Source organism: Vespula vulgaris, chromosome 10 (assembly GCF_905475345.1).
Source record: "Vespula vulgaris chromosome 10, iyVesVulg1.1, whole genome shotgun sequence".
Lineage (NCBI taxonomy): Eukaryota > Metazoa > Arthropoda > Insecta > Hymenoptera > Vespidae > Vespula > Vespula vulgaris.
The window spans coordinates 3,851,196-3,874,080 of record NC_066595.1 but is presented as its reverse complement, the minus strand read 5'-3'; the positions used below and the strand labels follow the sequence as shown (position 1 = coordinate 3,874,080).

At 30.5% G+C, this 22,885-nt stretch overlaps 6 protein-coding genes across 10 annotated transcripts; 3 read left to right on the top strand and 3 right to left on the bottom strand.

Annotated features, from left to right (window-relative positions):
* Positions 1-223: 223 nt before the first annotated feature.
* On the top strand, positions 224-10,940 carry LOC127066874 (clustered mitochondria protein homolog). Of its 2 annotated transcripts, XM_051001115.1 has the most exons (17): positions 226-575; positions 3,695-3,966; positions 4,080-4,502; positions 4,596-4,962; positions 5,109-5,245; positions 5,324-5,604; positions 5,765-5,891; positions 5,982-6,156; positions 6,230-6,432; positions 6,506-6,647; positions 6,760-6,965; positions 7,049-7,255; positions 7,347-7,445; positions 7,524-7,868; positions 7,956-8,228; positions 8,361-8,486; positions 8,562-10,940. In XM_051001115.1, the coding sequence occupies exons 1-17, from the start codon at positions 485-487 to the stop codon at positions 9,183-9,185; spliced, it is 4,098 nt and encodes a 1,365-aa protein (XP_050857072.1). In that variant the 5' UTR covers positions 226-484; the 3' UTR covers positions 9,186-10,940. The 2 variants fall into 2 exon arrangements, with proteins under 2 accessions (XP_050857071.1, XP_050857072.1); XM_051001114.1 differs by having other exon boundaries at positions 224-575; positions 7,347-7,868.
* LOC127066882 (U6 small nuclear RNA (adenine-(43)-N(6))-methyltransferase) lies at positions 6,733-13,108 on the bottom strand. 2 transcript variants are annotated; one of them, XM_051001125.1, is made up of 8 exons: positions 12,783-13,108; positions 12,472-12,691; positions 12,255-12,395; positions 11,830-12,187; positions 11,570-11,765; positions 10,835-11,493; positions 8,560-8,734; positions 6,733-8,480 (listed from the first exon to the last, which is right to left on the bottom strand). In XM_051001125.1, the coding sequence occupies exons 1-6, from the start codon at positions 12,885-12,887 to the stop codon at positions 10,906-10,908; spliced, it is 1,608 nt and encodes a 535-aa protein (XP_050857082.1). In that variant the 5' UTR covers positions 12,888-13,108; the 3' UTR covers positions 6,733-8,480; positions 8,560-8,734; positions 10,835-10,905. The 2 variants fall into 2 exon arrangements, with proteins under 2 accessions (XP_050857082.1, XP_050857083.1); XM_051001126.1 differs by having other exon boundaries at positions 6,733-8,477.
* A 91-nt stretch (positions 13,109-13,199) lies between these two features.
* LOC127066881 (differentially expressed in FDCP 6-like) lies at positions 13,200-16,753 on the top strand. Of its 2 annotated transcripts, XM_051001124.1 has the most exons (11): positions 13,200-13,316; positions 13,387-13,728; positions 13,930-14,049; positions 14,138-14,341; positions 14,431-14,546; positions 14,631-14,754; positions 14,826-15,167; positions 15,231-15,432; positions 15,510-15,665; positions 15,733-16,016; positions 16,137-16,753. In XM_051001124.1, exons 2-10 carry the CDS (start codon positions 13,630-13,632, stop codon positions 15,984-15,986), a joined length of 1,617 nt encoding a protein of 538 aa, XP_050857081.1. In that variant the 5' UTR covers positions 13,200-13,316; positions 13,387-13,629; the 3' UTR covers positions 15,987-16,016; positions 16,137-16,753. The 2 variants fall into 2 exon arrangements, with proteins under 2 accessions (XP_050857081.1, XP_050857080.1); XM_051001123.1 differs by having other exon boundaries at positions 15,733-16,753.
* A 63-nt stretch (positions 16,754-16,816) lies between these two features.
* On the top strand, positions 16,817-18,559 carry LOC127066887 (dynein regulatory complex subunit 2). The gene is made up of 6 exons (XM_051001140.1): positions 16,817-16,957; positions 17,055-17,307; positions 17,385-17,608; positions 17,701-18,093; positions 18,154-18,294; positions 18,365-18,559. The coding sequence occupies exons 1-6, from the start codon at positions 16,817-16,819 to the stop codon at positions 18,557-18,559; spliced, it is 1,347 nt and encodes a 448-aa protein (XP_050857097.1).
* Positions 18,560-18,586: 27 nt separating this feature from the next.
* Positions 18,587-21,577, bottom strand: LOC127066879 (THO complex subunit 5 homolog). The gene is made up of 11 exons (XM_051001120.1): positions 21,349-21,577; positions 21,139-21,276; positions 20,835-21,049; positions 20,657-20,732; positions 20,377-20,562; positions 20,173-20,305; positions 19,873-20,112; positions 19,706-19,808; positions 19,431-19,632; positions 19,062-19,356; positions 18,587-18,978 (listed from the first exon to the last, which is right to left on the bottom strand). Exons 1-11 carry the CDS (start codon positions 21,442-21,444, stop codon positions 18,662-18,664), a joined length of 2,001 nt encoding a protein of 666 aa, XP_050857077.1. The 5' UTR covers positions 21,445-21,577; the 3' UTR covers positions 18,587-18,661.
* A 139-nt stretch (positions 21,578-21,716) lies between these two features.
* Positions 21,717-22,768, bottom strand: LOC127066903 (NADH dehydrogenase [ubiquinone] 1 beta subcomplex subunit 8, mitochondrial). 2 transcript variants are annotated; one of them, XM_051001168.1, is made up of 4 exons: positions 22,618-22,768; positions 22,172-22,396; positions 21,945-22,103; positions 21,717-21,861 (listed from the first exon to the last, which is right to left on the bottom strand). In XM_051001168.1, exons 1-4 carry the CDS (start codon positions 22,621-22,623, stop codon positions 21,802-21,804), a joined length of 450 nt encoding a protein of 149 aa, XP_050857125.1. In that variant the 5' UTR covers positions 22,624-22,768; the 3' UTR covers positions 21,717-21,801. The 2 variants fall into 2 exon arrangements, with proteins under 2 accessions (XP_050857125.1, XP_050857124.1); XM_051001167.1 differs by having other exon boundaries at positions 22,172-22,401; positions 22,618-22,762.
* Between the last annotated feature and the right edge of the window lie 117 nt (positions 22,769-22,885).

Here is a 22,885-nt window from a genome sequence, read left to right as displayed (position 1 = left end):
TTTCACACGCGCCTTCGTCGACCAATAAGCACAGAGTATTCGAAATGGATCCAATAGAAAAGCTAAGCTGGGTGGGGCGTAACCGTATCGACGGACCAATCAGAAAGTAGTCAGCCTCTAGCGTATCAGTAATCGCACGAGTCGCATTCGAGCGATCGAAGTATAACGTGCGTGAGGTTCCGTTTGACCAATCCCGTCGGTTAGACTTTGTACTCCGTTCGAAACGCACGTGCGGTAGAGAAAAGCGGCTCGGGTAGCGCGGAGCCGAGTAGTGTGCCGCCCCGTGAAAAAGTTGGTCGTCGATCGTGCCCGTGCTCTCTCTCTCTCTTTCTCTCTTTCTCTCTCTCTCTTTTTCGAAATTTATCGGGAAGAAAAAAAAGTTCGTGGCGCGATCCCGGTACCGTGATTTTCGCGAGAAATAATCATTCGTGTTACGTTAAAATTGCTTGAACTAAAGCAACTCGAGGGAATTTGTCGACGAGGAATGGCACTGGGCGCTCAGATCGAGGCATCCGGGGAAAACGGGAGCGTGAAAATACCCTTGCTGAACGGCACCGAGGATCGAAACGCGACCGGTTAGTGAAGAAAAAATTTTATTTCATTGAGATAAGAAAAACATGTGCCGCTTGTTCGATCGTCTCAAGCTTTTTTTCGAGGTTAAACCTCTGTACATCGTGCGCGTTCAAAGGGTCGTTACGTAATATAACGAATAGAAGGATCATTTGGATCGTTTCTCAATTACGAGATTTCTTTCGGCCTTTTTAATGCGCTTTTAATAACACCGCATCCTTGTCTCTCTCTTCCTCATTCTGTCTTTCTCGAGTCGCCGGGTCCTAGAAGTTCAGTTATGTAATATCTCCAATTGCGCGAATCTCACACGTTCTGGAGTCATGTGAGCACGATGTAGAAAGAAAGAGAAAGAGAATGAAGAGAGAGGGAGAGAGAGAGAGAGAGAGAGAAGGAACCTAGCAGAAGACACACTGAACGCTACCTAGCAGACGAATTTACGCCTTTTTTTCAATACGTTTACGAACGTTAAAAAAACGAGTTCTTTCATTTTTGCTATTTTTATTTTCGTTATGCATATATATAGAATATCTCTCACAATAGAAAACGATCTAGTTTCCATTGAACGACGAATTTCGTTGCATCTACGCATCCCTTTGCAAGTCTTCGAATCGATGCGGTCTTATCGAGATACTCGACTACTTGAGAAAAAAACAGAATCTTCAATGAAAATATTCTGATATAACGTTTCTTTTTAACGAATACGTTAATTTACATCTTTTCGTATTTTCAGTAGCACCAACGTGTTCATTTAACGAACACGATCACGTGTTAGGCGGTACGAATTTTTATTCGTTAGAAAGAAAAGAAATTCTTTTTTCAATTTTAAAACGAACAATTGATTCTTTACGTAGATAGTATATGTTACAAAAGAAATAACGATAATAATTCAATTTCACTTCTCGCATTATTTTCTCATTGGCAACTCCTCCCATTTTCTATCCCACGAAGCATTGCTTTAACCGCGCTTTCATTTAAATTTCAAATACCTAGTTAACGATATAATAAAATCGATCATTTTTATGGTTTGTCGTCGAGTGATTCGATTTGTCGAATCGATTCGTCGAACGAGGAGATTCTTTTATGTTGACCCTTCACCTTTTACGCTTAACCTCGCAACAACTCGTCAACTGATAGTCGTCTGATTCTTTGCAATGTGTTTATAGAGATCGTTTTTGTGATGGTAATAGCGCAGAATATAACGGTTGTTGGTATAAGGATCGGAAAGAGACACATGCATTTTAACTTTGGGAAAGCTAAACTGTATATGTATTGACCTATTTTAATACGAAGAAAACTAACGAAAAAGGCGTTTTTATATGTAGAAAGGAATTTATAACGTGCGTGATGGGTTAGATCATAATTCGTCATTGTACGATAAGATATATTTCTTTTCTTTCTTTTTTTTTTTTTAACTTTTATTACAAATTTTTTCATTTTACCATCGATCGATCATCGAGGTTATGTTTTTCGCGACCGCAATTGGTTATTTTAATAGTTTATCACGTATTTCATGACAGAGAGATTGTCGAGCACAAATTACATTATGCAATTGACGAGTCATCAAATGTAATGGGATTATGAAAGCAACGCACATTGCTCATTTTTATTGAACGTAATGCATAACCAAGATCATCGTTTTTCCTTTTCTCATTATCTTTTCTTTTAGGAAATACGTTTATAGTTTCTTGTGTTAGAAAGAAAAAAGAACAGACACGAATGACACGTGCGAGTAACGAAATACACACATGAACATACTATCGTTTTAAAAAATGCAACTGCGTTAGTCAAAGGACACATAAAAATTTATCTTTTCTTTTCTTTTTTCGTTTTTATATTTTTTTTACGCTTTATTTAGAATTTGATCTTAATTACATGCACATATCATACATATTCAAATTACACGCGCGAAACGAACAAACCGATTATACGAAATGCCAAAAAATATGTTTACATTTCGACTAATTTAACAAAATTTCGTTATAAAAAAATGTCGAGAAAAACAAGCAGAAAAGAAAAGAATTTTCGAAAAATAGAAAGAAATTAAAGAACGTATTAATTAAAGCAAATTTTTCCTTTCCCTTTCACGTGTTTCAAAAATACAATGGCGGATGATAGAAAAAAATATCGATAAGGAGAGGTTATCGGTCTTCTCTATGGAAACATTAAAACAACGAACGAACTGTTTCGTCTCGATATTATAATAATATTTCTTTACCTTTCACAATTACGAGCCCTTCAATAAAATCTTATTCTTTTTTATTTCTTTACCTCTTTCTTTAAAATAATTAATTTTATAACATATGATACAATTAACACTTAATATTTCGGATTAGTCTTGTGTATTTGTGTGTGTGTATGCGTATATGCGTGTATGTGTGTACACATATACATATTTATCCTATTTTATTAAATGTATTAGAATTCAGGCAAATAATATTAAATTAATTGTCGATTACAAAAAATGAATAATAAATTAATAAATATTAATTATCCTATTCATTAGATTTATATAAAGAAAGAACAAAAAAATCATTTTTCAAACTGTGTGAATATTTAATGTTGTGCAAGTGTTTCTTTTTCTCTTCTTTTCATTCATCTCTATGATTTCTTTTTTTCTGTTTATCTTTCAGCGATAAGGTCGAAATTCTACCTATGAACAATGATTTATTACCTGAGAAAAAAATATAACCATAGATAAGACGATTTCCTTTGCGATAAAATTAAACTTCCCGAAGAATTTTCTGCCAAGTTTTTTTTTTATTTCATGTTTTTTATTCTATTCTATTTTTTTAATTTAATTTTTTTTTATTGAAACAAAAAAAAATCAAAGCTGAATTTTCAAATTTTATTTGTTAGATAATCATAATGGATCTAAGATCGATGTCCGTTCTGAAATATATCTATATAGACAGATATATTGCAAACATGGGATCGATAAAAATAGTACGGCATTTGAGTGCGTACTATTTACATTGATGTTTATTTATAAGTGCATTGGTAAATGCAAGTTGTGGTAGTACCAAGAACGTCTGCATGTTCACAATGAAATAATCAAAATATTTAAAAGATAGTATATTTTTACGAATTAATAAAAAAAAACATGACGCGCGTTTTATTTTTTTAGAAGTGAAGCAGAACGGTGAAGAAAGCGGTAGCACGAGTACGATCGCAGAGAATGTTGTAGAAAAGGGCGAGGTTGAAGCTACGAAGGAAGGGGAGAAGGAAAAGGATACAAAGGATGAAAAGCTTGATAAGGAACAAGACAAGGATAAAGAGAAAGATGCGGTCAACGAGCAAGAGGTTGTTTATATCCAAGATATGGGATTTACTGTTAAAATCGTTAGCCCTGGCGCCGAGCCATTCGATATTCAAGTGTCCAGCATGGAATTGGTACAGGTATGATAATAATCATTTTATATATATATATATATATATATAAAATAAATAAAAAAAATATTATCTCTACGAAATCCTTCATATTTTAATGCTAAGACATTATTAATCCTTAGGAAATTCACCAATTACTTATGGATCGCGAGGACACTTGTCATCGTACCTGTTTCTCCCTTCAACTCGACGGGAACACATTGGATAACTTCGCAGAGTTGAAAAATATCGAGGGCCTAAAAGAAGGTTCTATTATTAAGGTCGTCGAAGAACCCTACACGATGCGGGAAGCTCGTATACACGTGCGACACGTTCGAGACTTGTTGAAATCCGTAGATCCTACAGACGCTTATAACGGCGTTGAATGTAGTAGTTTATCGTTCCTAAACGTTGTTACCAATGGCGATATTCTAGAGAAAAAGAAAACGCGAGCGGATTCGGTCGATTGCACTCCACCGGATTACATTATACCTGGTTGTAAAGATAGGCCTTTATTGCCTTTGCAACCTCAAGCTAAAGAACAAAAATGTCCACCATGCCTAAAAGTAAGGATTTGTTATCCGATATCGTATATGTTTATTGTAGAATTATTAATAAGTCGTTATTATTATATACAATATCTATTTTATTATTTACAGGTGTTAACAACGTCCGGGTGGAATCCACCCCCAGGTCACAGAAAATTACATGGTGATCTTCTATACTTACACGTTATAACTCTGGAAGATAAGCAGTATTATTTAACGGCCTGTGCTAGGGGTTTCTTTGTTAATCAGTCAACAAAGGAGGTATTTAATCCAAAACCAGCAACGCCGAGTCATCTGTGCCATAGTTTGATCGAGTTGTTGAACCAATTGAGTCCAGCTTTCAAGCGAGGCTTCGCTGCCATGCAGAGACGGAGAACGCAGAGACATCCTTTCGAAAGAGTTGCGACACCCTATCAACTATATGCATGGAGTGCTCCACAAACCGAGCACACTATTGACGCTATACGTGCCGAGGACAGTAAGTTCTAATCATAAATGTGTAATGACTCTTTTCGAGTAACGAGTATTATAAGATTAATTACGATCTTTTTAATTTTTTTTCTTCTTTCTTTTTTCTTTTTTTTTTCTTTTTTTTTTGTTACATTCTTTCATTCTTCTTTATAGCTTTCTCATCAAAATTAGGCTACGAAGAACACATCCCAGGACAAACACGAGATTGGAACGAAGAATTGCAAACTACCAGAGAATTACCTCGCAAAAATTTGCCTGAGAGATTATTAAGAGAACGCGCCATTTTCAAGGTTTATTTTCTTTTCTTAAGACAGTCTTTTTGATAGCATATTTGTAAATTTGATGGTATCGAAAAAATGTCTCTTTAGGTTCACAGTGATTTTGTTGCTGCAGCGACTCGAGGCGCGGTAGCTGTAATCGATGGCAATGTCATGGCTATAAATCCGGGCGAGGAAGCAAAGATGCAAATGTTTATTTGGAACAACATTTTTTTCTCTTTAGGCTTTGATGTACGAGATCATTACAAGGAACTCGGAGGTGATGCTGCCGCTTTCGTTGCTCCTCGTAATGACTTGCAAGGCGTTAGAGTTTATGCTGCTGTTGATTTACTTGGACTCTATACTCTTGGCACAGTTGTTATCGATTATAGGTATATCGAAACATATATATATATTTATATATATATCTATATATCTATATATGTATGTATATATGTTTCTTATAATTTTATGTAATTGTGTAGAAATTAAAAAAATTTCATTGATAACTGATTTTTCCATTTTGACTCATTCTGTTGTCACTCTTTGCAGAGGCTACCGTGTTACTGCTCAATCTATTATCCCAGGAATCTTAGAACGCGAACAAGAACAATCTGTTGTATATGGTTCTATAGATTTTGGGAAAACCGTTCTTACACATCCGAAATATATTGAATTAGTACGTGTGTATAATAAATCTACATAAATTTTGTGCGTATTTATTAGCATAGTTTGTATATTTTTGTATTGTAAATATTTATCTTTACAGTTAAACAAAGCTGGACAACAATTAAAAATATTGCCTCATAAAGTAATTAACGACACTGGAGAGGAAGTTGAACTTTGTAGTAGTGTGGAATGTAAGGGTATCATTGGAAATGATTCTCGACATTATGTTCTAGATTTACTAAGGACTTTTCCGCCCGATGTTAATTTCTTAAAATGTAAGTTAATTTACACGAGTACTTACGTTAATAGACAATTAGAATTTTTAAAAATCTTGTTTACTTTGTTTAGTGGAAGGCGTTGAATTAAGTAAGGAAGCAAGAGCGTTAGGGTTTCCTATTGAACATAAACACAAATTGGCTTGTCTTCGTCAAGAATTAATCGATTCCTTCGTGGAAGCTAGGTATGTTCAATTCATCAAACATGCTGCTGTTCATCTTCAACAACTTACATCTGCTCGGAAGTCTCAGAAAGAAAAAGAATCTTCCTCAAAGGTAATACAATTTGCGGATATTTTTTGTAACAATGACTATTAAATATTTTATTCAGAACAATCGGTAATTTCAGGAAAATAAAAAAGAAGAAGCAAATGCTGTGGCAATTGACAGTAATAAAGAAGTCTCAGCTCAGTCTCTAATTGAGGCTGATGAAGCTAAAAAAATTGTTGAGAGCATTACTGATTCTATAACAGGCGGTGAAAAACAAGAATGTATGTATCACATATTCATTTACATACTTATATATATGTAGCACATAGATGTACTTAATGTCATTTGTATATTTTTTCTTTGCAATTTTTTTTTGTTCTTTTTTTTTAATAGTGGAAGAAAGTACTAAAGAAATAGTTCGTAGAGCTGCAGCAGCTGTTGGAAGTTTACGAGATGCGGAATTTGATGTAAGATTTAATCCGGATGTTTTCTCGCCTGGAGTGCGTCATCCAGATCCAAATGGCGTTGCGTTGAAGAAACAAAAACAATTAGTCAAAGATGCTGCAGATTTTCTCTTGACCATACAACTCCCAACTTTCGTGAGTCTGTTTACATATAATAACAACGCTATGTTTTCATGTTCACTACGTTTAAATTCACTGAAAATTAATTTTAATTTTAGATTCGAGAATGTTTAGATCATACGGCTGCTGCCATGGATGGTAGCACTTTAATAGAAGCTCTACATGGTAGAGGTATCAACGTTCGTTACCTTGGAAAATTAGCAGTCATGTTAGCTGCAGTACCTCAATTACGATATCTCAATCGTATTGCCGTTTCAGAACTTATTTTACGTTCAGCAAAACATATTTTTACATCTTATATGCAGGTGAATTATCAAAATAGTATTGATAAAAAATTACGAAAAAGTGTTCTCTCTCTTTTGCTCTGTCTCTATCTAACATTATTTCATATTTCAGGGTACAGAATTAATGAGTCTTTCGGCAGCTATCAGTCATTTCTTAAATTGTTTGCTATCTTCAGCACAAATCATACATCCTCAACAAAATCTTGAAGAAGTATGTAAAACATTTTATACGACGTATAAAAAAAGAAAAATAATATTTGTACGCACGATAACTATTGTTTATTTTCAGTTGCAAAGCAAAACAGCAAAAAGACGTAATAAAAGAAAAGGTAGAAACAATGGACCACAACAGTCGGAAGTTGAATGGGCATCTTTGACACCAAAATCACTTTGGCAACAAATTAAAGCAGATCTGAAAAGTTATTATGATTGGGAAACACCAACCCCGGAATCATTGGACGCTACGATCGAACATTTCCATTTGCAAAAGATTTCTTTGCTTCGTGGTTTCTGCATAAAAACGGGTATTCAGATATTACTTCGTGAATACAATTTTGAAAATAGAAATAGAGCCACGTTCTTTGAGGAAGACATCTTGAATATTTTTCCTGTTGTTAAACATATCAATCCTAGGGTGAGTACACAAATTTAGTGCACAAAAAAGTACATGACATTAAAAAGAATAAAAATAAAAGACAACAATCGTTTAATATTATTACAGGCTAGTGATGCTTATAATTTTTATACAACTGGACAGAGCAAGATTCAACAAGGTTATTTGAAGGATGGATATGAATTAATTAGTGAAGCATTAAATTTATTGAACAATGTTTATGGAGCCATGCATCCTGAAATTGCACAATGCCTTAGAATGCTTGCAAGGTTGAATTATATAATGGGAGATCATGGAGAAGCGTTAGCAACCCAACAAAAAGCTGTACTTATGTCAGAAAGAGTGAATGGTATAGATCATCCATATACTATCACGGAATATGTAAGTGTTTGAAACGAAATGAATTCCTTTCTATAATCGTATTTATTTAAATATTGTCGGAAATTTATATTCTTTTCTTACTGCTAGATTCGTAACATTGTTGGAAATTTATTTTTTTTTTCTCATTAATAGATTCATCTCGCATTATATTCTTTTGCAAATGGTCAAGTCTCCGTGTCGTTACGATTACTATATAGAGCACGTTATCTCGCATTGTTAGTTTGTGGAGAAGATCACCCAGAAGTAGCTCTTCTTGATGTAAGTAACATAGATGTTTGTTAGGATAAATATTACGTTGTAATTAAAACTTGACTTTTTCTTATATACTTACAGAGTAACATTTCTTTAATATTACATGCCGTTGGAGAGTATGAATTATCGCTTAGATTCTTGGAACATGCTCTGGATTTAAATCTTCGTTATCATGGTCCGCGTTCTTTAAAAGTAGCAGTATCCTATCATCTTGTTGCAAGGACCCAATCATGTATGGGTGATTTCCGTGCAGCCTTAAACAATGAAAAGGAAACTTACGCAATTTATAAACAACAATTAGGCGAAGATCATGAAAAAACAAAAGAAAGTAGTGATTGTCTGAGACATCTTACGCAACAAGCTGTGGTATTACAAAAGAAGATGAATGAAATTTACACGGGAAAGTCAGGAGTTACATTGCCACCTATTCAGGTGCAACCACCGAGCATGGGTTCGGTTCTCGATATGTTGAATGTTATAAATGGTATTCTTTTTGTACAAATCAGTCAACAAGATATTGAAAATTTCAAAGCAGAGATTGAAAAGCGACAGAAAGAACAATCACCAGATAACGAAAGCAAAGCTATCGAAGCTACTGAAAGCAAAAAGAACGAGAAGGAGAATCGAAAAGTTGAACAAAAGTCAGAAGGAAAAAAGCTAGAAGAGACTAAAGCAACATTAGAACCGGTCATGGCAGAAAGCTGAGCTTTTTGTGCGCGTACAGAGATAGAAAGAGTTAGTAGTATCATTTTCAAATCCTAGTCTCTCTCATCATGCCCGCGTTTGTCCTTCCGAAAGGTAACGCTTATACGAACACATATACGATTGGAATAAAATCGGAGTGGGGCAGTGTCTTTGTAATAGGATTGTCAAATAGTGCATTATATTTGTTTATAGTGCTATAATGTTGGAACTTTTGCAGTGCAGTGTTTCAAAGTCGTAATCAATATGTGGGAAGGAACGCATTTGCAAAAAAAGAAAAAAAACATACTTTCATCAAATCTGTGACATTCATTCTTTAAAATGTTGCAGATTTTACTTAGCCCTTCTATATCATAATCACATACAATAAACAAATTGAATTGTTGTTTGATGTAAATAACGTTCAAAGAGATCTTATCTCTTACAAGGAGAAAATTTACCAATGTGGTAAATTCATTTGATAGATATAAAAGAAGGTCTACGTGTAATTGAAAAATTCATTGAAATCGAAGAACAAGAAGTTTTCATAATTGCAAAGCATTTTTCTAAGGCCTCGAATATTTATACTTTCATCATGGCAAAACTATATCGTAACATATACACGCGCGCGCACGAACATGTACTCACACAGATGCATCAAATTTTGATTATTTGTTGATTTATTTTGTCTTACTTTTAATGTTCTTTATATTAGTGATTGTTTGTGAGAGGAGATTTAACGAAAATGTTAAGACAGTGTTTGTATTTTTTTTTCTTTTTTTTTTTTTAATGAACTATGAATGTTCATTGACACGTTATTAACATGTAAGTCATTTGTTTTCTCTTTTTTATAGTTATACATAGTATACTTCATTAGTATATTTTGAAAAGTGATCATTTTGTGTCATAAAAATACACTTATATTGTGTTTCATTCTTGTTACCAATGATAAAGAAATGTATAATGCCATTTTACACTCGTATATCATGAAATTTTACTTAGTTAGATTTCATTAAATTCGCGTTAAAGGGCTTCCTGATCATTATTTTTTAAATTCATTTACTTCTGTGAAAATATTGAACATTATAAATAATGCATTTGCCTTTTAATATGCATAGAATAAACAATAATGAGAAACGTGACATAATGGCACCTACATTATTACATTTGTAATCATCTACATACAAATGCAACTCATTAGTCAAATTACTGCTAGAGTAGCATTAGTTTAATATAATCATTAGTTATACCATAAGTAATGCTAAGATATCAGTGATTATTACAAAGGTGTTAATATCTTTTTTTCTCTATTACATGGATCAAAAACATCTCTTCAAAAAAATATATATATCATATTTCAGCTTTGTTTTTAGAATCGTTATGATTGAAACAGACTAGCTTCAAAATATTAGAAGTTACCATGAAAAACGAAACAGACTGTTTTATTGCAATATAAATAGTAAATAAAAATAGTATTTAGATGCATAAAGAATCATGTCTATTAACAGTAGTGAAAGAACTGAATGAGCGATTTATTATCATGCCATATATAATTTTAAAACTTTACTCCCTACAAAATGTATAACACTGATTAAACTGAACTGTACGATAAAGAAACTTTAGTCTATAAGTATTTGATTATAAATAAAGTTAAATACTTGATTTAGACATACCTTTTGTATATGTTGATAAAATTATTGTGTGAAATATGTTGTTTCTCATTGTTATACAAAAGTAATACAATTTAAGACGAATCTGCACTGTCCTCGGCTGACGAAATATTGAGTTTTTTTTCTTCTCCTCGTATATCTAACTTAGAAGGAGGATCTTTCTTTGCTTTCTTGAATTTCTTTCTTCTCTTTTTATTTGTTTTAGAACAGAATTGTTGAAAATATATTCGAACATTTAATTTGTTTATCAAATATTGTCTCAATGTTTCCAATACATTTCTGCCACCACTTCCACTTTCGAAAAATAAACAAATCTTTACATGGTTTTTTTCAGGATCTTGTTCATCCTCTAATATGCTAAGAAATAGATTGAAAACTAACAAAGGATCTTTATGATCAGATGTTTCTGTGTCTTTTGTAGAGACGAACTGTGTATCTTCATTTTTTACATTCAAATGTTGTATTGTGTTAACTTCAGAGTCCACATTAATTTGCTCTGTAACAATAGTACTTCCTATATTTTCTTCTTTGCAATCTTTACTTTGTCTTTCAGCTAAACGACGTTTTCTACGTGCATGCGACCATGTATCATTTTGTGCTGTGAGTTGACATCCCCATTCACTCAATGTATTTTTTTGTAACCCTAACTCTTTTATATTTATCTGTTGGGGAAAAAAAAGAAAAAGAGATGGAACTATGTATAAATATGAAAAAGAAATTTTTATAATATTATATTACCTGCAAGTTGCTAATTATCTTCTTTAATTCTGTAATAACATTGTCAATGAGCACATATTTATCTTGCATGGGAAATATTATTTCCAAAGGGGGGTGATCTTTTAAAGATTTGTCCATGATACTGCTTTCTCTTATAACAGGTGCTTTTGTCAAATCACAAACATCTATTGACAAAAAAGACCATGCTAAACCCCACCTATACAAAGAAATTTTGTAAATATTACTTTTGTAACAAAATTTAAAGAAAATATATTATTCACCGTTTTGTGTGTCCTTGACAAAATTCTGTCCATGTGAAATTGTTTATATTATATTTCTTTAATAACTTGACAAAGTAGAGTAAATTATTTTTTTTTCCAAGCATAGAACTATATATTTTAATCTTTTCACTTATCTTCATACTCTCTTCAATCATTTTTGTTACAAATAATCTTTCACCTCCTTCAATACTTAGTTCTTTATTACTGCCTGTAGGAGCATTTCTTGGTGGTTGTTGCTTTATTACTTTATCCGAGGTATCTTCAGTTTCAAAAAATGGAGGATTACACATTATAAAATGAAAAGTTTCATTTTCTTCTATTGTTCCTTTCAGAATTTTATCTTTATCCACTTTGATCACTAAATCAATAAAGATTTTTTTTAATATATATTTTTATATATTATCGATAAAATAATTAAATTGTACCTTGAATTAAATTTCCTAGATTATTATTTTTTACATTTTCTATTGCTGATTCTATACTTGTGTCATCAACTTCTGTTCCAAACATACAACATCCATACATCTTTGCTAGCAACAAAGGATATATACAAACTGCTCCAGTTCCTATACAAAATACCTATATTATTATAAATCAAAAGTTGAGCTCTAAAACATCTTGATTAAAGTTTCATTTGTTTACCAATATCAATGCCTTTAACATCTTCCATTTTGGTGAAAGAGGCATGTGTCATCAAATCTTCGATCCACAAAACATAATTCAAACGTAAAGGTAGAGTTGGTACTAATTTATTTGGCGGTATCTTTACTGTGAGATCAAAGTCATGTTTTAACAATACTCTGGTAAGAATACGCAAAGTTTCTTCATTTTTAAAATCAATATGCACTTTTCCTGTGAGGTCCTAATGTATATATATATACATATATATATTTATAACATACATAAATACAATTAATTAGTCATAATCACGTCACTTGAATATTTCTTCTTACCGTAACTGCAACTTTGCGAAATTCTGGATACAAAAGAGCAAGTTGTTTAAAATTAGGGCCTTTTTTATATTTATTTCTTGGATGCATTAACTTTCGCAATGCCATTGTATGTTTTTGCAATTTACAATGCTACGTGTTATTATATTCTAAATGCAACGCAAGTAATTAATTCAGAAACATGCACACTATAAATACGAAATGTTTTCATTACAAGACGACATACTTCATCATTAATCGCACATTAATATTTCTAAAAAAGATTATATCGACGAATAAAGTTTAGAATTAAAAAATAAATATTTTTTTATTGTGTCATTAAAGTTGATCAACGTTGTTATTTAACAACGCTCTCTAGTGATTACATATTGTACTAAACTGATGAATAATTTTTTATCATGTATCTAGTCAGAAGTAAATCAACGACCTCGGTCTACCGTATCTACGTAAAAGTTCGTCAATGAGGATGCAAGTGCATTAAAGAATTACTGCGTAAATTTAAAAAATATAATAAATAAGTAATTCATTTGTGTACACGTTAGTATTATCGAAGTACTCATATATTTAAATTTGTTCATCGATATAATTAAATTTAATGAATTTCTAGTTTGGCTATACCTCCTTTGTACCAAGAACAAAGAATAATTTACTTTAACGGAAAACGTAAGATCTTATGAAGTTTGTGTTAATCGAGTTTAAAAAAAAAGACAAGCGGAGGCGTTGCATGTACCCCGCCATTCACTGATACGCACCGACACGCTAATGTTCATTGCTCGATATGTGCAACGACGATGAGGATATAGAAACGCCGTAGAGTGAAAAACACCTGTTGCACATTTTCGTCGGAATAATGACCCATCTACTAAAAAATGTGACGAACAGTATTTGGCACGCGTTTCACGCGTTGCAAAGTGATACGCCTGATCTTGTCGCTAAATCGAAGTTAAAGGTGAGTCATTCTTTGTGTTTTCTTTTTTAATTTTTAGTTATGACTTTATTTCTTACGATTAGAAGCAAATGATCCGTGGGATTTCATTTTCGTATTATTCGATATTCGGGTGTGGCTACGTTTTCGTATCGTTATTTTTTACGAATTTTTTTATAAATGGTATTTATTTTTTCGACATTTGACTTTTTCTTTTTTCTATAGGTGTTAACGGCCAACATCGGTACGTTAATGGACTTATATGGTGTTGAAAAAGGTCTAGAACATTACCGTAGTACTCAGAATCTTTCGTTTGACCAATATATTTTTTATTTGCAAAAAGAGGTAAAATCGTTCATTTATTTAGTTTTTCTTTTATTTTGTTTGAATTATTTAACTAATTTATTGTTTTTAATTAATTATATAATTATAGGTTTTCTCATCAATTACTGATGCAACTTCTATACAAATACATAGATCGTTAGAAGAAGGGATAGATGAAATATGTTGGTTGATCTGTAAAAAAATGTATTTAGAAAGATCGCATCCAATATTTGAACCTAATAGCGTTTATCAATTATTTAGAGTATTTTGTTTATTGGCTGAGCCAGAATCAGATAATATGGATTATCATATGGTTTGTTATTATTTCAAATCATTATAGTGATTTATTGTTTGTTATTATGTCATCTTCAAAAAAACAATGTTTCTTTCTTTGTTGCATAGATTTCAATGCATACTGATGAAGTAGCTCAAGTTGCTTCTCATTTGGTAACATCATTAGGATTGCAATGGGATGCAGCAGACTTTTCAGCTTTATCAGCAGCTATTGGAACTTTTAGGTATTTTATTATAAGCAATTTGAATTATATATATCATTATAAAGATATTCTATATCAAATATTCATTAATAATGACTTTGAAAGGTTTCCTACATTTCTGGCAGTTTTGGAATCCAAATATAGTGGTGGTAGAACTTTGGATAACATAGCATTGACTGAAGCTATAGATGATCTTTATCAAATATACATAGAAAATGTGGTGAAAAAAGTAAGGTATTCATTGTCACCTAACAACGCGATCTAAAAATTATATTTATTTGTTAATACATATTTTTATAGGGATATTTAATGAAGAAAGGTTTTTTACTTCCAACTTTGAAGTATTTTTGGTTTGTTCTTCGTCCTGGTGAACTATTATATTTTAAAGATTCTCAACAAAAAGAACCATCAGGTTCAATAATATTGAGTACAAATTGTTGGGCAGATGCAATCACTAGTGGTGGGAAGCCTGACAGAAGATTCGTATTAAGTACACCTGAACATAGATGCATAGAATTAGTGGCAGATGATCACAAAGGAAGATTACAGTGGTTGGCAGCTTTACAAATTGCTATTCAACATTCAGGTGAAAAAATTGGTTATCAAAGAAGTTTAGCAAATCAAAGGAGATCTTTAAGACAAGTAAGTTATTAAAACTGATATATGTTATTTGTGATTTTATATATATATTTTTCAAATTATCAGTCAGTAAAACAAGAAAAAGAGAAAACAAGACTGGAGTTGCAATATGAAAGACAAGCTAGAATCGCGGCAGAAATTCAAGCTAGAAAACTCGAGGCATTGTCAAAAGAGGAAGGAGCTAAGGTTCACGAATTGGAAGAAGCTAAATTAAAATTAGAAACTCTTTTACAAGAGGAAAAGCAAGCATTGAGAGATGAAGAAATAGGTGACAAATATATTCTGTATTTCTTAATTTCTTGTCTTCTTTAAAAGTATTTATCAAATGTTGTTATTTTCAAACAGTTCGAAATCTTCAAGCAAGAGTTCTTAGAGAAGAATGGGAAAGAAGAGAACAATTAGAGAAATTACAACAGGAACAACAAGATTTATTAGAGATGGAAAAAATGAAAAGACTAGAATTTGAGCGTAAACAGCAAGAAAATGAACATCAGTTACGTGGTATTGAGAATTTTATTTTTATGCTTAAGTATGAATTAAAGAATTCTTCTATAGCATTAATTTACAGATGCAGAAATGCGATTACAAATGCTGGAAGCTGAAAAGCAAAGTTTAGATGCCGAGCTTCGTGCAGCACAACAAAAGGTAAAACGTGCGGAAGAGGCACAAATTCTATTGGAAGCGCAAATTGTTGTAACACGTCCTTTAAAAAGTGGTGAAAGAATTAGACGTACGCAAAGCTTTATACCCACTACAAAGGAAAGACCATTGTCTGTGGAAAAGTTTGACCATAGATCAATGACATTGCAAAATAATTGTTGATGATACATGTTATATACTGAATAAGCAAGAGTAAGAGCTGTTACTATTTCTATAATCATCCGTATTAAATTAAAATTCTTTTACCGCGAAAGTATAATTATGAGAAACATATTGAGATTATACAACACTTTAATGTATCTTTTTTATCAGGGTATTAACACTATAGTTCCTTACTCCAAACAACTTGCCACGTTATAAAATTTAGCCAAAGTGCATAAGAACCTGTTTTATATATGATGATTTAATATATACAATGAAACTATATAGTAATGAAAAAATCGCAAATTAAGATTTAAATCACGATTTTTCTTGTATATAATATATGAATTTTTTATAATGTTTTAGCGCTATTAGCATAGCTAAGTTACAATAAGTATTAATTATGACGATACAAAGTATTTAACGTAATATTGTTATTTAACTTAAACTTACACAAAAATTGCGATATTTTTTTTAAGATGTATGTCAATATTTTTATAGCTATTTATATGGTTACAATAATTTATACTCTTCCAATTTTATAATATATATATGCATATATGTGTATGTGTGGGCGCATTAGTGATAACAGAATTGATCAAACAAGTACAGCTCCGTTACATTATTGCGTGCGATACAGTAGTACAAGTTACGTATTGCATATTTATCAGTACTAAACATATCGTGCAAATCAGTTTTTATAAGTTTTTAAATTTAACTTATATTTATAAAACATAATATATTATATATTATAACAAGTATTATTTATATATCCAAACGTCGTATTAAGCCAAAAAATATCTCCTTTGTATTTGATATAAATATATTAAATAATTTAATATAAACGAAAAATGCCATTAAAAAGAAAAGGTAAAGTTAATAAGTTTGCTCGTATGAGTGAAGAAGAACGTGTTCGTTATATGCAACATCGTGCAGAATTAGAATTAGAAGCAAAAAGACGAAAACAACAATTGGTAGCAATTTTTAGTAAGGTAACATATTCCCGACAATAAACTATATATACGTATATAAAATATTTTATATATTTTCATTTTACTAATATTTAAGATAATGGAATTTTTCATTTAGAACAAACTGAAACGTGAAGAAGCTTTTTCAAGATTAAATACAGCAAAAATAAATGAACAGTGGCGATTTATCCTTCGTCAGATTAAATGTAAAGAATTTTACGAAGATGTAACGTATCTTTGGAAAAACTTTGATAGAATGATAAATAATAAGGATAAAATAGTACAGTTATTGCATGTAGAAATAAAGATGGCAGATATTGATCATAGAAGGTTGCAAGAAGCTCATATTGGAATAATAGATAAAATTATTGGTAATTATTACGCTTATAATTTTTTAGATATATATCCTTACAAAAATTTGAAAAAACAAAATTTTTTTTTGTCATAGAACTATACAGGCAAAAACTTAGAACTTTATGTGATAATTACATTTGTAAAGTGCATAGCATTCAAGGTGAAGAAACTATAGAATTAAATAAATTGAAAATAAATATGGAAAGGGCTTGTAAAGAAATAAAATTTATTACTACAAATGAGAAAATAGAATTGGAAAAAATATTAACAAAAACAAGATCACAAAATGCTATTAATATTTGTAATATAATTTCATTGGTAACAAAATTGAATTAATAATTCTCGTTTTGAAAATCTACTGACTATGTTTTATCGAATGTTTTTTTATATTCTTTCTTTTTTATTTATAGAGAAAAGATATGATGTTAGAACTTCAAAACAATATTTCTATTAAAATAGAAAGTTTATCAAAACAATTAAATGAGATAATGTTAGAATATAATAGAACTACAGAAACTAAGAGAAAACAATATGAATTTTTAAAAGAGCAAGATGATGCTAATTTTGCTGAAATGACCCAATATCCAAAATTAAGTACACAATTACAAAATACAATTAATACTGTAAAGAATGAAATAGAAAATTTATTAGAAAAAAGGAAGTTTAGCATTAGTGAATTAAAATATCAAATGAAATTTATGAAAAACAAATCATTGGCGATAAAAAAAAATTTTAGAACTAATCAGATTTTAGAATCTACACAATTAAAGAAATTAAGTATTGTTTGTAATAATGTCACAAAGGTGAGAAACGAAATTAATGCCTAATTTAATTTATTTTTTATATTTTTTCTACATTTACAGGATTTGGAAAAAATTACTAAAAAAGGTTTTGCACTATTATCATTGATGAAGTTATGTTCAGAATTAGAACCTTTATCAGTGTCTATTAAAATGTATATTTCTTCTGACATAGATACTGTAGAAGAATCAACTATGCATTGTGTAAGTGTTTATATTAATAATATAAATTTTATATAAATTTTATATATATAAAATATATGTATATATACAGATATCTAAACCATTTAAAAAATTAGAAAAGTTTTGGATGCGTTATAATCATATAAAAGTCGAAAATATTTTGATGAAGAAAGAATGTAATAAATTGTCAGCAGAAAACAAACACTTAAGATATATATTACGTAATTATCTCATCAATGTCTCCAGGATGGAGACTACATTACCAATTACATCAATTGTTATATAAGTAATATACAAAAAATATAACTCAGTGTTTTGATAAAATTTTTTTTTTGTATATCAATATTTATGGAACAAAGTAATGGAAAAATATTTTATATTACAATGATTAACGATGAGTAAATATTCCTCCTCCTAAGGTCAAATATTTATAAGGTCTTGCACGGGTACGACCTTTGACAGGATGAAAAAATATTTTTTCTTTAGGTGCCATGCTTTCTGTTTCTAAATATATATCGAAACACGCTCTTAAACGTTGTAATTGTGCTGATATGGTGGGTGGTTTTGTCCACATAACGTTTACTTCACGTTCAATGTCTCTTAAAATATCTGCAGATGCAGGGACCATAGGACTTATGCTTATACTGAACAATGCAGCTACCTTTGGATAATCTGGTTTTATAGCAATTCTAGCAATGAGTTCACCTAGAAAAAATTTCATATTTAATATCTAATATATTTTTTTTTTATTATTAAGTTAAATCAATTTATTTAAAAAAAGACTGTACTGCTTCCACGACGTAATACAGCTTCATAAAATATATCAACAGCTGATACCAATCCTTCTCGACATATGGGTACGTTTGCATAATTTGCGTAATTTTTCCATGTCATTGTAGTAAATTTATGCAATATTGTAGTGATTTTTTGAGGCAGAGGATCAATGGTATTTACAAATATAGGTAAATTCCCTGATTCCAATCGACGAATTTCTCTACATAATTCTAATCGTGCTTTTACCCGTCTTTTTATTTCTTTCAGAACACTTACAACACTATCTTGTGTTGATTCTTGAACAGTAAGCTGTAAATTAAATACTATGTGAAAAAATTGCTAAATCCTTATTTAATATGAAGTATTTAATAAAAGCTATTTACTTTTTGATCATGTGGATTAGCTGAAATAAAGTGCAACCCAGCCATTCTTTGAGCCCATCTGTAAGGAATACCTAATCCTAATGTTGAAAATAGTCCTAAATTGTGGCGTGCTAATTGGTAATGATTGGCTGGATTTGGGCTTTCTATACCTAAATCATTAGGATATAATTCACGAAGAACTGATTCTGATACAAGCATATCTCTGTTGTAAAAAAAAAATTTTATCAATATAGATACACAATTATATGTAAGTAGTATTATAAAGTTGTAATTACCCAGCACTAATTCCTCCAGAAACATCTGTTTCAAGTTTAGATTCTACTGTAACAACTTTTAGATGTATCATGTAAAAGAATTGTAATGTTAATTTGGTCTCATCTGAAAAAGAGCATTCATTTTTATATCTTCTAAATTATATATAATATTTTATGAAATAACTCACTTTTCAACGAAATGACGAGTGTTACATTTAAAGGATGCCTCTGCAATAGTTTTAATCTTTTTTCTTCTTGTCTAGCTTCTCTAGATAATCTGTGATGTCTTTTTTTATGTACAGGTGTCTCTTCTACAATATTTTCTAATTGAGTTTCAGGATCTGAATCAGATTCTTGCAATCCATCTTGATTATTTGTACGTTTTGCTTCGTCTTCGTCTCCTTCCACTTTTATGATTAATGTATTATCTACAAAATAATTTATTAATATTGGAAAAATAAATTATGAATATATAATACTAAACATACCATATGCATCTCGATATGCTGTTGCTTTTGCATAAAGTACATACAATGGTGATGCAAGTAAAGCTGCTTTTTGATGTTCTTGTCTAACTTTATCTAATGGAAGACCAAGACTTTCTTGCAATGGTTTACTTGCCTGTGTAAACATATTTATAAATACATAAATAATAGAATGGAATTAAGTATATTAGAATATAAAAAAGTTACTTCTAGTATGGTTAGAAGTTGTGGTGCAAGGTTGTCCAATCTAGTTTGTTTGGATTCCATATCAACTGTAACTGCTTTTTTGCTTTCTGTTAATTCGTCACATAAAGCAGCTAGTTGTTTTCGTTGAGTCAATTCCCATTCAAGACGAGCTAATCTTAATTGATGTGGATTTATTTTTGTTATTTCCTGAGATGAATATAATAATTATTAATTAAAAAGAAACAAAACTAATATTAAATGTTTACAATATAATTTTTTTTTTTTTTTTTTTTTTACATACAGGTCTACAAATGCTTTCAGGAGCTTCTTTATAAAATTCTTCTTCTGATACAAGTTGTATCAATTCATCCTTAGATCTGAAAGCAAAAATATGTTTTTATTTTTTTTTATTTTTTTTTATTTTTATCTATTTTTTTTATATATGTATCAAAATCATTATAAAGAATATAAAAACATACTTAAATTGGAGACATTTGATAACTTCTTTTTTTAAGTGCATGACTTCATATAATAAATTCTGTAAATGTAAATGCTTGCTATCTACACTACTTTTTGCTGTGACTAAAGAATCTCTGGCAAATTTAGTACGAAACTTCTCCATTCTATTAAGTTTTTTTAATTCGATAAATGCTAATGATGTTTGGATTTGTAATTCATGTACTTCGTCCTCAGCCTGAAATATCATTTATATATATACGATAGATTACATATGAATTAATAATATTTAGAAAAAGAAATTTTGTAACAAATTAATATATATACGTTTGGATCACTGCTAGCTTTTAATTTCGCTATTTTACTCATAGCTTTACGAATATTTTCACAAGTGGTTAAGAAGCATTGCGAATCACTTTCAGGTGATCTATCCAAGGCTTCTTTTTCTTCATTAGTAATTATCGTCTACACAATAAAATTTTATATTAAAACTTTGCTTTTTAAATATTGTTTTTGATAAATAAGATACAAATTAACCTTATACATATCTCCATCTTTCAACCATGTTATAGTACTAGTACTAATAGATTTTCTCCTTTTTTTTGAGTTATCTGTATCATTTTCTTTACCCATTTTATAACTTATACAACATCACTTTATTCTTAAAATAATTCTTGTAAAGTATCACAAATAACAATCGTATAATTAACGACAAATTTCATCAATGACCGCCCAAACATTACATACAAGTTCTGAGAGTTAGTCAGTGAGGGCGCTAAATGTCATTGACGAACTATGGCCGATGATAAAACTATATGCAACTTATTCTGTGCAAATCATTGATAAAATTCTGCACTTTTTACATAACAAAAATAATTTTCACTAAATATTAATAAATATGAATATAAATGATGAATTTCATAAATATATTTTTTGTACATACATCATTTATGACATCTACAAAGTATTGTAACATTTCATATTTTATAATTAACGTAGTGATTCGAAGGTATAATGTGTTACACCAGGTTTAGGGTATTGCTTTTGCATCTAAAAAAAAATCATAAATATATTTATAAATAATGTTAGAGATATAGAATAATATATCACTTTTATATTATCCAAGAACTTACAACAGGTTGGAACCAAGGATAATATCTAAAAACCCAAAAAAGACTTCCTAAAACTGTTACCACACTAAGAAACATTGCGACTGTTCCTGCACCTGAAATTGGAGTTCGAACTCCAGCAGCATAACGATCTTCTCCTATTTGATCTGCTTCAATATGTATCTAAGAAACATGGTACTAATATAGAAATCTATGAAATTTGGAATTTTCAATTTTATTTTAATAATTACCGCTTCATTAAAATTTCTCTTTAATGCAGGAAAATCCCAGGGATAATAAGGATCTTTAGCTTCATTACCTATATATGGAAGTTTTGGATAATCACCAAATCCAAATCCATCGTCATCATAAGTTTTATATTCTCGTGGATGTAAGTTATATTTTTTAGCTGCCGCCTCAATTTCTTCCGGTGTTTTTGGTACTTCTTTTTTGGCTCTCCACTTGTAGAGATATGGCTTTACTTAAGGGAAAGATAAAATAAATACAAAAAGGATAACATTAATTTAAAAAAGCGTAATACACAATGTGATGACATTTTTATATTATTCATAATATCGGTATAAAATATAAAAATAATGGGAATAAGTTATTAGATAAATAAAAACTTATGTAATAAAATAATAACCTATTAAAATGTTAAGCAAGAATGAATTAAGATCAACATTACAGTACTCACTGTCATGGCTATAGTTAACTTTTATATGTAATTTTACATTATTTCTCGATAATAATATAGTTCTTAACGTCATACATTTTTTAACGAGAGCCATTTTTACAGAGGCTCTGCAACTTGAAATGGTTAAACACAGTCGAAGAATCGAAGCACGCGCGCGCGTGTGTGTGTGTGGCAGGAGCTCTTTGTACCCACAGAGATACGCGTTAAATTTGATTGAAAATATTTATATCGATCGAACAATTACAAATTGATCTTAAATAATTATTTT

Coding starts and splice junctions, on each gene's coding strand:
- LOC127066874 (XM_051001114.1), top strand. CDS start 485: ATGGCACTGGGCGCTCAGATCGAGGCATCCGGGGAAAACGGGAGCGTG. Junction 7,256..7,346: donor TTTTTACATCTTATATGCAG/GTGAATTATCAA, acceptor TTCATATTTCAG/GGTACAGAATTAATGAGTCT. Junction 8,487..8,561: donor CAGAAGTAGCTCTTCTTGAT/GTAAGTAACATA, acceptor ATATACTTACAG/AGTAACATTTCTTTAATATT.
- LOC127066882 (XM_051001125.1), bottom strand. CDS start 12,887: ATGGCATTGCGAAAGTTAATGCATCCAAGAAATAAATATAAAAAAGGC. Junction 11,766..11,829: donor TGTCAAGGACACACAAAACG/GTGAATAATATA, acceptor TTCTTTGTATAG/GTGGGGTTTAGCATGGTCTT. Junction 11,494..11,569: donor AGATAATTAGCAACTTGCAG/GTAATATAATAT, acceptor TTTCCCCAACAG/ATAAATATAAAAGAGTTAGG.
- LOC127066881 (XM_051001124.1), top strand. CDS start 13,630: ATGACCCATCTACTAAAAAATGTGACGAACAGTATTTGGCACGCGTTT. Junction 14,050..14,137: donor TTTTTTATTTGCAAAAAGAG/GTAAAATCGTTC, acceptor ATATAATTATAG/GTTTTCTCATCAATTACTGA. Junction 14,755..14,825: donor TAGAAAATGTGGTGAAAAAA/GTAAGGTATTCA, acceptor ATATTTTTATAG/GGATATTTAATGAAGAAAGG.
- LOC127066887 (XM_051001140.1), top strand. CDS start 16,817: ATGCCATTAAAAAGAAAAGGTAAAGTTAATAAGTTTGCTCGTATGAGT. Junction 17,308..17,384: donor AATAATAGATAAAATTATTG/GTAATTATTACG, acceptor TTTTTGTCATAG/AACTATACAGGCAAAAACTT. Junction 18,094..18,153: donor TTTGTAATAATGTCACAAAG/GTGAGAAACGAA, acceptor CTACATTTACAG/GATTTGGAAAAAATTACTAA.
- LOC127066879 (XM_051001120.1), bottom strand. CDS start 21,444: ATGGGTAAAGAAAATGATACAGATAACTCAAAAAAAAGGAGAAAATCT. Junction 21,050..21,138: donor AAGCTAGCAGTGATCCAAAC/GTATATATATTA, acceptor ATGATATTTCAG/GCTGAGGACGAAGTACATGA. Junction 19,357..19,430: donor CTAATCCACATGATCAAAAA/GTAAATAGCTTT, acceptor TTTAATTTACAG/CTTACTGTTCAAGAATCAAC.
- LOC127066903 (XM_051001167.1), bottom strand. CDS start 22,711: ATGGCTCTCGTTAAAAAATGTATGACGTTAAGAACTATATTATTATCG. Junction 22,104..22,171: donor AGAGAAATTTTAATGAAGCG/GTAATTATTAAA, acceptor CATGTTTCTTAG/ATACATATTGAAGCAGATCA. Junction 21,862..21,944: donor ATCCTTGGTTCCAACCTGTT/GTAAGTTCTTGG, acceptor ATTTTTTTTTAG/ATGCAAAAGCAATACCCTAA.